The sequence below is a fragment of the Pipistrellus kuhlii genome, unplaced genomic scaffold (genome assembly GCF_014108245.1).
Source record: "Pipistrellus kuhlii isolate mPipKuh1 unplaced genomic scaffold, mPipKuh1.p scaffold_m20_p_2, whole genome shotgun sequence".
NCBI classification, from domain to species: Eukaryota; Metazoa; Chordata; class Mammalia; order Chiroptera; family Vespertilionidae; genus Pipistrellus; species Pipistrellus kuhlii.
The window spans coordinates 73,166,876-73,179,974 of record NW_023425515.1 but is presented as its reverse complement, the minus strand read 5'-3'; the positions used below and the strand labels follow the sequence as shown (position 1 = coordinate 73,179,974).

The window sequence follows — 13,099 nt, the reverse complement described above, 5'->3', positions numbered from 1 at the left end:
GTTCTGTCAATTTCTGAGAGAAGAGTGTTGAAGCATCTATATTGTGTATTTTGTTGTATTTCCCTTTAATACTGTCATATTTTACTTGGTGTTTAGAAGGTTGTTTATTCGATACAAACATACTTAAAATTGTTTTGTCTTCTTGATTAATTGACCATTTTATAATTTTACTGCCTTTCTTTTTCTTTGATGATGCCCTTTATCTTTTAAAGCTACTTTATCTGATAGTAGTGTATCCAGGCCAGTTTTCATTCACTTACAAGTATGCATGTTTCCATCCTTTCACTTTCACCTTGTTAGTGTGTTCAAATTGTGTTTCTTATAAACATCATGTGGTTATGTCTTTCTTTTTTCTTTTCTTTCTTTCTTTTTTTTTTTAATCTATTCTGACATTTTCTGCTCCAGAATAAGTTCCAGCTGGACTAATGGAAATGTAAAAATTACACTATCACAGCAGCAGAAGAATATGGCGGGGTCTCTCTTTTCCGTGTTCTGCACGGAAAAAGAGAGGATCCGGTTCTTCGAGTAGAGGGGCTGGGATTGAGAAATAAAAGAAAGTGACAAGACACAGAGATAGAAGGAAAAAGCTGGGACGGGGTGTGCTGCTGCCCTCTTCTGAGGGAGAGACAGTGACCCAGAGCCTGTGCAGCATGTTTATTTTATACCCCAAATACCAGGAAGTTTCACCAAAAGTCAAGACAAAGGAGACTATTTGTGTTCTTTTTTTAAAAAAATTTTTTTTAAATATATTTTATTGATTTTGTACAGAGAGGAAGGGAGAGAGATAGCGAGTTAGAAACATCGATGAGAGAGAGTGATCGATCAGCTGCCTCTTGCACACCCCCCTGCTGGGAATGTGCCCGCAACCAAGGTACATGCCCTTGACCGGAATCGAACCCGGGGCCCTTCAGTCCCCAAGCCAAGGCTCTATTCACTGAGCCAAACCGGTTTCGGCTATTTGTGTTTTTGAGTATGCCTGAGCATTTCTAGTGCTACTGGATTTACATATCAAAACCCACTGCCCGACACCTGGGCAAAGAGAAGAGTCAATGCTGAGAACACATCTGCCTTTTTGGTAAGATGTGTAACCAAGACGCTGCTTGCCTGTCAGCTTGGGTTCAGCTGACAATCATTAAGGAAGAATGCCCATGTGCCTTCCCAGGCGCTCTCTACAGAAGAAACTATGGGAGGTTTTTAAAAATAATTTTGGAGCAAGGGAGGATCTTTCTATAACACAAAATCCAGAATCCTACACACACACACACAAAAGAAAGGAAGGAAGGAGGGTGGAAGAAGGGAGAGAAAGAGAGAAACAGAGAGAGAGAGGGAGTGAGAGAGAGAGAGAGAGAAAGAGAGAAACAGAGACAGACAGAAAATCAATGGCTATGACTCCATAAAAAGTTTTTAATTGCAAAATGGACCATAAGCAGTCAAAGACAAATGACAGGCAAGAAAAACTATTTGTATTTCATGTCATAGCTATAAGATTTATTTCCTTATTACTTAAACCTTTTCTACAATTCAATAAGAAAATAAAAACTAGTAGAAAAATGATATGCCAAACTTGTTCATAAAGAAGGAATTATAAACATTTTGAATATATAGATTCTTAACTTTTCTCAGAACAATGTAAGTAAACACATTCTCATAGTACTTTTTACTGAAAACACTCTTATACAATGTTGTTTAGGTGTGAATTGATACAATTTTTAAGGAAAGGCAGTTCTGTAGGTAATCGCTTTCTGTCAGAATAGCAATTTATATATCCTTTGGCCCAGTAATTCCATTTCTCAAATTTATCTAACAGACATGCTGCCCCATTTACAAAATGTTCTGCAGTTTATTCATCACAGCATTATTTGTAGTTGTAAATATTGGTAGCAACATAAACATATGTCAGTTGAATTTGGTTAAATAAATTATGATATATAGTACTAAAAGAATATTCCACAATAGTTAAAATAATGAAGAAACTGTTCTATATGTACTGGTAATGGATAGTCTCCAAGATATGAAATTAAGTGAAAAGCAAAAGGTATAAAAAGTGAGAATAGCCTGCTACTATTTGTATAAATAATCTATATATAACGATATAAAAGCCCAGCAACTGGAATGGCAGAACAACTGGTGGCTATGATGCACACTGTGGCAGCCAACCAGCCTGATCTGGGGGCCCTGATGCTCCCCCCCTCCCTGCTGGCCCAGCCCCTGATCGGCCCCAACACCCTGATTAGGGGCAGGGCCAGCCGGCCAATCATCCATGGCCCCTTCCCCCGCTGCTGGCCCAGCTTTATAGGCCCCCATTGGGGCAGGGCTGCTGGACTCCACCCATGCATGAATTCATGCACCAGGCCTCTAGTTCTATATAATAAAAGCCTAATATGCAAATCGACCGGACAGTGGAACAACTGGTCACTATAACACTCACTGACCACCAGTGGGCAGATGCTCAACACAGGAGCTGCCCCCAGCCTGCAGGCCCTAGGCCAGCCAAGGTAGGTGCCAGCAGGGGTCCCCCAGTCACCCCACTGGTTGCCCCACAGATCAGCCCTGATCACTGGCCAGGCCTAGCCACCCTACCCCCCATGCACAAATTTAATTCACCGGGCCTCTAGTCATATATAATAACTATTTACAAATATATATAATGTTTCTAAAAGGACTCCATATAATGGATGCTATGTGTTGCCTCTTCTAGGGAGGACAAGTGAATGGCCTGGGACAAAGGTGAAAGGGAGATCCTTTTACTGCACACCATTTTGTGTCTTCTGAGTTTTGAACTATTTAAATGAATTATGTATTCAAAACAGGGAGAAATGTTTCATACACTGTAACAAATAAAAATATCTTCTTTAAATATTTAATTTATTACTTACAATACTGTGACTAAAAACTAAAATTGGGCCGAAACCGGTTTAGCTCAGTGGTAGAGCATCGGTCTGCGGACTGAAAGGTCCCAGGTTCGATTCCGGTCAGGGGCATGTACGTTGGTTGCGGGCACATCCCCAGTAAGGGGTGTGCAAGAGGCAGCTGGTCAATGTTTCTCATCTCTCTCCCTTCCTCTCTGTAAAAAAATCAATAAAATATATTTAAAAAATAAATAAATAAATAAATAAAATAAAATTGGGATGCAGTTCATCTTCCTCCTACTTCTAGTTTGCCTTTGTGTTGACTGAAAAAATAAATAAATAAATAAATAAATAAATAACACAATGGGACCCTTTTGTAGGTGCTGCTCAGTAACTGCTTAATGAGCCCCCAGATCCACTTCTCTTGTCTTTGTTTTAAAACTCCAACCAGAAGGCTTGGAAGAAGTATTTTTAAATTCTTGTATCACTCAAATATACCTGACAGTTTATGTCTTTAAAAGTTTATGTATGTGTGGTATAGAAAGAAGTGGTTGGAAAACAATTTCAGTGAATTTTAATTTTAATGAATTAGGGGGAAATGACCATAAGGCTGGAAGTATGATGAAGTCTTCTTTTATATTTCAGATATTAAGCACCGCCGAATACCAATCTTATTCTTTGCAAACAAAATGGACCTTAGAGATGCAGTGACATCTGTAAAAGTGTCTCAGTTGCTGTGTTTAGAGAACATCAAAGATAAGCCATGGCACATTTGGTAAAGTTGTGGATTTTATTTTTTATTTTATCATTTTGAAAAATCTCCGAGCTTCAGTGTTTCTTTTCCAGACTCATTTTATAAGTGATCTAACTTGGTGGGATTTAAGCTAAGGATTTTGTTTTATAGAATAGCATTGCAGGTATTTATGAACCTATTGCTGTTAAAACCTTTCAAATCTTTTGGGGGATAGAAAAATATAAATAACTCTTTAAAAGAATAAAGTAAACAGACTACTCACTCACCAACTTCAGCCATGCTGATTTCTTCTATACATTGAATTAGTCAACTATAATCCCATTTCAAGGCATTTCCACTTGTTACTCCATTTGTCTAAACCATTCTACAAAATAATGTTCTTGACTTGCTATTTCACTCTGTTCAGGAGAGGGACCTCCCCTGATAATTGTCTAAAATATCACTCTGCCATACTCTGCCTCATTTTTTTCCTTATTACTTTGCTTTTTCTGTTGCCATGTGACCTCTTTTTCTTCTTTTCTTTGTTTTATAGTCTCTCTTCTTACACTAATGCATTAGCACCATGAGACTGGGGTTTTATTTTCACTCTGTAACCCCTGAAATAGTATTAGTACATGGTACTTAGTAGGTTCACAATAAATATTGTTTATATGAATAAATGTAAATGGAAATACCTTGTTTGAACATACTAATAAGGTTGAAATCATAAATAATATCTGAACTTATTTCACATTGTTCATTAGGTAGTGTTTTTTAGTGTCTGCTACTACCTGTCATTAAGCTCGCTCTATCCACCACCTACCTCCACACCACTGCCAGATATCCTCGTTTTTTATGATAGTATCTATGGAAAAAGACTGCACACAGAGGCAGAGGATCCACTGACTTTAGAAGAAGAAACAAAATACGAAGTGACGAGTTAGTAGAGCTCAGAGAAGAACTTGAAGAGCTAGCCTTGGTGCTAAGAGAGTAATGGTATAGAAGAGAGCTGAGGAAACTCTTGAAACTCCTCAGTGCTCACAACCTCTACCCAGGAGTGAAACACTGCATATCTCAGTTAAACCCTCCTTACTCTGGAATCAAAAGAAAAGTTAATGTGTCTTAAATACTTCTTCACTTGGAATTTGAGGTTCTGTGATATTTTGTTGATAAAGAGAGGAGGGATTTGGGAGTAGAGAAGTATCTTACAATATAACCTTTGCATTTCTCTCTATCATTTAGGTAAATCATCTAAATTGATAATGTCTAGAATAGAATAAATTTTATTTTTCCATTGTATTAAAAGTATTGTGAGTGCTTTGATAGAAAGCATAACATTCAAAAACATGGGTCTAATTAGTAAAAGATGCAGTCCTACATTAATTTTGAAGTAGAAGTTAATTTTGTAAGTGGAAAAAATCTCTACTTAAACTAATTAGCCCTTGAGATTTAAAAATTTTATTCATTTGTGACATCTAAATATTTTTTATTGAGATACAAAGTAATATCCTGATGCTATAAAGATGTGGAACATTGTATTTCTAGTTGCTGTGTTTTCTTTATAATTTATAGAAGAATGCCAATTATTTCTTTAAATCTGCCTATAATTTTGACTTCTGGACATTTCACTAAGTTTTAATTACTGCTTTGTTTAAGTTTTTTTTTTGCAATATTTTTAAGCCATGTATAAAATTGAAAATCCTTCTTTTACAATTTTAGAGATAAAACTAATGTACAGTGATGTCGAGATAAAATATTGCATCTCTCTTGCCTTTCATACAATTAAATTTACTGGCAATAAAAGATTATAGAGACATGTAGTCAACTCTGATTTTCAGGATCTAATTGCAGTATTGTTCTTCCTGTGTGTTCTTTAACTCTATTCCTGATGTGATATGTGTATATTTTTGCTTATTTACTACCTTTTAAGAGAGAGAATAAAAGAGGTAAATAAATGTATAAAATGTCAGCTGGGAAGGTGAAGAAAAACAAATAGAACAATAAGATAAAAATGATGAGAGATACTCCCTCTCTGGAATCTAACTGAAGTCAGGAGCAGTTCACAGAGGAGTGGAGGAATAGCTTTCCAGGTAGACCGGCCAGCAGTGGCTTGGATGAGAATGTACCTGGTGTGTTTCAGGAATAGCAAGAAGTCCAAGCTGACTGGAGCAAGAGATCTAGGGCCCTGCCGAACGAGGTGAAGACTGCTTTTATTTAGTTACAGGTCTTATCATTTATTTGAAAGGAAAGTAAAATTCAAACAGTTGGAACTTAGTTAGAAAAGATGCAGGCAGGGTTTTATTCGCTAAGTTTTAATTATTGCTTTAAGTTTGTTTTTTTTGTTTTTTTGCAATATTTTAAAACCATGTATAAAATTGAAAATACATTTATCCTTCTTTGGTGAGAGTGACTCCTCACCAAAAGGGAGGGATTTCTTCATTATGATATTTATTTGAATCTATAATCTTACTTGGGACTATAGGTGTATGATAAAATCAATGCATTGATATTTTTAATATAAATATTTTAGTTATGGATGTTTTGCTATTGATATGGGTAATCCACAGTTTGCTTGAATAATTTTGTATCTCATGGTGTTTGTTTCTGTCTTCCTATTTTAAAATATATCATATTCTTAATCTAATAAGTAATTTCTTAGAGGAAATTTCTTCTTTGATTATAATCAAATTAACTCTTTTAGATTATTTAGTACATTTTAAAATCATGCTTCAGCACACTAAAAGAAACCTTAATTCAGAAAATCTAATTATGTATATTAAAGGCTATTATACAATTATATTTTAAAAGGAAATATCTACCAGATCAGTAAAATGTTATGAGAAAGTATCAGTCTATGTCTTGGAAAATATTGATACTCAATAAATCCTTTATATTTTATTCTTTTGATTTAAAATTTAATTATAATTGTTTATAAAATATCACAATAAGGATTTAATCTTCTAAGACCATGAAAAAACCCTGTTTTATATATTAATACATATCTCAAATATTCAATTTCCTTAATAACTCTGTGAGGTCTATTATAATATCTCCCCATTTTACAGATGTTAAAACTGAAGACAGGAGAGTTAAATGACCTATTTAGGTTCCTGCAGCCAATAAGAAAAAACTATTATTGAAATCTATTGGGATTTTTTTTCTACCAGTTCACCAAAGTTATAATTACAGGTTTATACTGTATAGATATAAAACTCCATTTCAAAAAAGTCTCTGCATCCTGTAGCTAAATTACAACCTAAGGTAGCATTTCTAATAAGTAACTGCTCTTGAGTCATTGGAGGTGGGTAATATAGGAAGGGGGACTCTATAAAACTTTTCCACCACTGGAAATATTACTCAAAGTAATGTCAGTCTGAGTACTGTTCCTAAAATAATAACTTTTTATTGGTACACTTTTCCAAGTGTCATAAAAATTATGTCAATGTAAGTTATGGATAATTTTGTTGCTCTGAGATGCTCAGACTTTTTTTTATGTTCATTTGTTTCATTGCTTAACCAGTTTTGCTCAGATAGGTGTTACTAGAATATATTAATTTGCCATATGGAAAATTTGCAATTATTTGTTCTTATAGTTCTACAATGTAATGAAATAGATATGTTTCTTGTGGATTTTATTTCAGTGCTAGTGATGCCATAAAAGGAGAAGGATTGCAAGAAGGTGTAGACTGGCTTCAAGGTACATCACAAAATACTGTCCATCTTTAATCTGTATTTCCTTTCCATTGACATTTTTCTTTCCTTTTATAACATTTATTTTTTGTTATATCACTGCCTTTTTCTCCTCTTGTTTCTGTTTATTTCTGCTGTCAGAAAATACACTACAGTAAGTATCTAATACCTTGCTCCATTTACTTCCATTACATTTTTCTAAAGGATTTAAAGTGTTTGCTTTTTATAGTCCATATAATGACAACTGTAGAAATATTTTTAATTTATAGCAATACATTTCTAAGAGATCTAGTAATGGAAGCATATTTGAAGTTTGGGACAAATGTTAATCTTACTGTCAGTAACTAAAATAATTCTGCATGGCATGTATTTTAAGAATGTTTTACTTCCTATATATCTTAATCTTATATAATGAAACCCTAATATGCAAATAGAAAAACTACCCGGTGGAAGGACTGGTCGCTGTGATGCACACTGACCACCAGGGGTCAGACGCTCAATGTAGGAGCTGCCCCCTGGTGGTCAGTTTGTTTCCACAGGGGGAGCGCCACTCAGCCAGAAGCTGGGCTCATGGCTGGTGGGCGCAGTGGTGGTGGCTGGAGTCTCTCCCGCCTCCATGGCAGCACTAAGGAGCAGCTAGCTGAGCAGTAAGAAGCAGCGAGCAGGCAAGGCAGTAAGAAGCGAGAGGTCCTGGACTGCAAGAGGGATCCTGGACAGTGAGAGGGATATCTGCCTGCCAGCTTAGGCCTGATCCCCCTGTCAGCAGGTGGACATCCCCTGAGGGGTCCTGGATTGCAAGAGGGCGCAGGCCAGGCTGAGGGACTCCCTCAACCCCTCCTCCCTTGCACGAATTTCATGCACCAGGCCTCTCTTTTACATATATAACATATTTACACAACTTTTAACACTCATATTGAGAATTATAAATACTGGTATTCTATTGATTTGTATATTGCAGCTCTATTTGTTATTCATCGAAAATAGCTATCATAGGTTGCTACAATCTTACTATATCAGGGAATAAATTAAGATTTAAGATATGTTAAGGCGGAGGTTAGAGATCAACCAAAGGATTTGTATGGAAGCATATTAGCATAACCAATAGACACAGACACTGGGATGGTAGGAGCTTGCCCTCAGGGTGGGAGTGGCAGGGGGGCTCAATCTGGGTAAAAGGCAACATATATAATACTTGAAACAATAAACAAAATAAAAATAAATAAATTATTTTTCCCAAGTTTACATTGTCTATTAACATATACTAGTTACAGGAATTGCTGGAAGCACAGTAGCCCACAAAGAGCAGTAAAAATGAATGAAACCTAGTTCTTTAGGTTTCAGGACACTGAGAGGCCAAGAAATTTTCGCTTATGAGCAGAGCAACTAAGGATCATTCCTATCAGGCATCTCCCTGCTCTGAATAAAGGTGAACAATAATATATTGTAAATTTAAGTTTTCATCTTGGGCTATCAACTTAACTTTCCACACTAACCTTTTTTTTAATTCTCACTTGATAGTTGTTATTTAGTTTTAGAAAGACGGGGGAGGGGGGGGGAGAGAGAGAGAGGGAGAGAAAGAAACATTGATGTGAGAGATAAACATTGATTAGTTGCCTTCCATACATATCCCGGCCGGAGACTGAACACACAACCTAGGTATTTGCCTTGACCAGGAATGGAACCTGAAACCTTTTGGTGCATGGCACACTGCTCCAACCAACTGAGCCACCAGGCCAGAGAGAAACTGACATTTTGATTACAGTTCTGTGTGATTTCTTTTCCTCTTCTGCATGTCGTGTTATATCTTTGAACCAAATATTAAGTTTATGCCTGAACAAGCTTACTATATTGGGGAATAAATAAGATATATTTAGCTGCTTACCCACCCATACAATGACATAATATTTATTTGGTTCAAAGTACTAAGTTTACATCTGATAAATATTTTTCATGTGTTAGTAAAATGTGATATTTTAATTAACTGCACAGACTATTAGTGATTTTTCTCATTTGTAGCCATCATAACATTTACCATTAAAGTGCAAAGAACACTCTGGCCAGTGTGACTCAGTTGCTTGAAGCATCGTCCTGTATACCAAAAAGTTGCCAGTTCAATTCCCAGTCAGGGCACATACCCAGGTTTTGGGTTCAATCCCATGTCGGGATGCATGTGGGAGGTAGCCAATCCCCCCCCTCCCCTTCTTCTCCCTCTCCCTCTCTCTCTCCCTCTCTCCTTTCCTCCTCTCTAAAAAAAAAAAAATCAATAAAAAAAGAAAGAAATATAAAAAGTTAAAACATTAAAAAGTAAAAAACTGCAAAGAACATTCTAGTCATAATTTTATAATTAAGTGAAACTTAATTGAGAACCTCTAGTGATTCTAGCATAACTACTAGAATTTTTCTGTGAACACAACCTACTTAGTTTCTTGGATTGTGGTAAAGAAGTGATGAAAGTTAAGGAACTGATTCCCATATAAACATAGGTTGCAGAGGAACATTCCAGAGAAGACACCAAAAGCATATTTTCAGCCTTGATTTTTATTTACAAGTACTTATTATTGTTCACAGTGGAGGTAAAGCATGCATCAAACCCCACTATTGTTCATAAAGTAATTCAAAGCACAGTAACCACTAAAAATAGGTTGATATAGTCATTTGAATTTTATATCATAGCTCTCCGCTCTATCATAGCTCTCTCTTCCCTTTATTTTTTATTTTGTAACAGTGAGGCCACTAGGTGTCAGTAACAATCCAACATCACTGTGCCACTTGCCAACTCTGGTCTTGTCACCTAATTTTTATGTCTGACTTTTCTGATTCATTATCTTTGCATCTTCCCAAGTCTTTGTAAGGAGGGTACATTACTGGAAATACTTTTGTGCTCTTCTGTTGCCATATTTTAATGTAACTGTTACAGCAATTTTCTGCAAGGTAAGCTAGTTGTCCCAATTTTAAGTAGGCATCATGGAATAGTAGTTAAAAAGCAATTGGGCTTTTGAGTGTAGAAGATTCATTCCACCACTTATTATTAATTAACATCTATTTTTTTTAATTTTTTAAAATATATTTTATTGATTTTTTACAGAGAGGAAGGGATAGAGATAGAAACATTGATGAGAGAGAAACATCAGTCAGCTGCCTCCTGCATGCCCCCAACTGGGGATGTGCCCGCAACCAGCGTACATGCCCTTGACCAGAATCAAACCTGGGACCCTTCAGTCTGCAGACTGATGCTCTATCCACTGAGCCAAACCGGTTTCGGCATTAATTAACATCTCTTTTGAAGATAATTATCTTCTTCATCTGTAAAATTCAAAAAAATAAATGTGAAAATAGTTGCACAGATTAAATGAAACACTGTATGTGTTAAAATCACTAGCGTTAGAAAACACTCAGTAAATGTTAAATGTAACCTCTACCTAAGTGCTCTATTTAATAACAAAAGAAACTTTGTACATAGATTAAAAAGTATATTGGTTTGGTTTTAAATTGAAGATATTCTGTTCATGTTTCTTATATAATAGCAAATGTTTTGAAATTTGATGCTCCTGTCTCACTGAATTAAAAAAAAAGGCAAAAACCTATTTTATAAAATAGCTAACAGCATACAAGAGATTTGTCTGTGCATTTAACTAACTTACGGTACTAGATTTTTCTTTAACTGATTTTTTACAGAGAGGAAGAGAGAAAGATAGAGAGTTAGAAACATCGATGAGAGAGGATCATCAAATGTGCTGCCTCTTGCACACCCCCTACTGGGGATGTGCCCGCAACCAAGGTACATGCCCTTGACCGGAATCGAACCCGGGACCTTTCAGTCCACAGTCTGACGCTCTATCCATTGAGCCAAACCGGTTTCGGCTAACTTACTAGATTTTTTATGTAAATCTATCTGTGAAAGATATTCTGAGTTTATCTCTTCATTTTGCTTCCAGAATTCTGAAATTTCCTAGCATTATAAACAAGAAGGCCCTTGGACCAATTTCTTTTCTTTTTTTTTTAAATTGACTTTTCTATTTATTTTTGTTGTTGTTGTTTTGTTTTGTTTTTAATTTTTTATTGTTGAAAATATTACATACTAGAGGCCCAGTGCATGAAATTCATGCACAGGAGTGTGTGTCCCTCAGCCCAGCCTGCACACTCTCCAATCTGGGACCCCTCAAGGGATGTCCGACTGCTGGCTCCAAACTGCTCGCCTGTCTGCCTTCCTAATTGCCCCTAACTGCTTCTGCCTGCCAGCCTGATCACCCCCTAACTACTCCCCTGCCAGCCTGAGTGATGTTTGACTGCGCACCTGCCAGCCTGATTGATGCCTAACTGCTACCCTGCCAGCCCCTAACTGTCCTCCCCTGAAGGCCTGGTCACCCCTAACTGCCCTCCCCCCAACTGCTCTCCCCTGTAGGCCTGGGTCCCTCCCAACTGCCCTTCCCTGCTGGCCATCATGTGGCAGCCATCTTGTGTCCACATGGTAGCAGCCATCTTTGACCACATGGGGGCAGCCATCTTATGTGTTGGAGTGATGGTCAATCTGCATATTACTCTTTTATTAGATAGGATAGAGGCCTGGTGCATGGGTGGGGACCAGCTGGTTTGCCCTGAAGGGTGTCCTAGATCAGGGTGGGGGTTCCCTTGGGATATGGGGTGGCCTGGGCAAGGGGCCTGTGGTGGTTTGCTGGCCGTCCACATCCCCCAGTGATCCAAGCGAAGGCCCTGGTGTCTGGGATTTATTTATCTTCTATAATTGAAACTTTGTAGCCTTGAGCAGAACCAAGCCTCCTGATTGCTCAGTGGCTGCAGCCATTTTTGTTGGGATTTATTTATCTTCTATAATTGAAACTTTGTAGCCTTGAGTGGAGTCCAGGACCCTCCAGGGTGTGCAGAAAGCTTGGCTTCCTCCATTGCTGGGGAAATCCAAGCTTCCTGCTCACTCCATGGCCACAGCCATCTTGGTTGGTTTGATTTGCATACTCACTCCTGATTGGCAAGTAGGTGTTTCTTGTGGGTGTAGTGGAGGTATGCGTATGACTCTTTTATTAGATAAGATGTCTCCTTTTCCCCCATTGGCTTCTCTCAGCCCACTCCCACCCCCCAGCACAGGCCCTCACCTCCCTACTGTCCATGTCCATTGGTTATACTTTATATGAATGCATACATGTCCTTTGGTTGATCTCTTACCCTTCCCCCCACCTCCTACTCTTCCTACCTTCCCTCTGCTATTTGACAGTCTGTTTGATGCTTCTATGTCTCTGGACCTATTTTTCATCAGTTTATGTTCATTATATTCCACAAATGAGTGAGATCATGTGATATTTATCTTTCTCTGACTGGCTTATTTCGCTTAGCATAATTTTATTAATTAGAGTTTAAAGCTAAAATTTTGGAGATAGAATATTAAATGAAACATTTTGTGCCATGATTCCATTCTTTTTTGGAAGGATTCACAATGATTTCCTATGTATGCAGCCCAAAGACAAGAATCTATGAAGTATTTTTAAAAACCAACAGAGAATATACAAAAACTATTGCAGAGATAGAAGTTGTTTTCTAGCTTTGAAACTTTGAAGTGAGATATTTATAAAAGGAAATCCTCCCATGTGACTAAGTAAATTTACTCATCCCTTTATCTGTAGGGGAAAGATTTATGCTTTCAGGTTTTAATAAAACACATAAACTATTCAAAGGGGTGTTCCAATGACACTTAACTTTCATCTCCTCCTCAGATGTCACTAATGATTAAGGGACCTTGGCTTAAAGACATTAACCCACAAGGGCAAAAGGAATGGGAATGACAAAAATGACAAACAAAATAGAACAAAAAACAATGGCG

At 37.2% G+C, this 13,099-nt stretch overlaps 1 protein-coding gene across 7 annotated transcripts in view; it reads left to right on the top strand.

Annotated features, from left to right (window-relative positions):
* ARL6 (ADP ribosylation factor like GTPase 6) overlaps positions 1–13,099 on the top strand; it is a 53,507-nt gene that overhangs the window by 32,843 nt on the left and 7,565 nt on the right. For 4 of the 7 annotated variants that reach the window (XM_036446478.2, XM_036446475.2, XM_045584043.1 and 1 more), the window contains 3 exons: positions 3,495–3,624; positions 7,224–7,279; positions 7,414–7,426. In XM_036446478.2, the coding sequence (XP_036302371.1) occupies positions 3,495–3,624; positions 7,224–7,279; positions 7,414–7,426 (199 nt within the window). The remainder of the gene's footprint in view (positions 1–3,494; positions 3,625–7,223; positions 7,280–7,413; positions 7,427–13,099) is intronic. The other 3 variants (XM_045584046.1, XM_036446473.2, XM_045584047.1) reach the window with 2 other exon arrangements.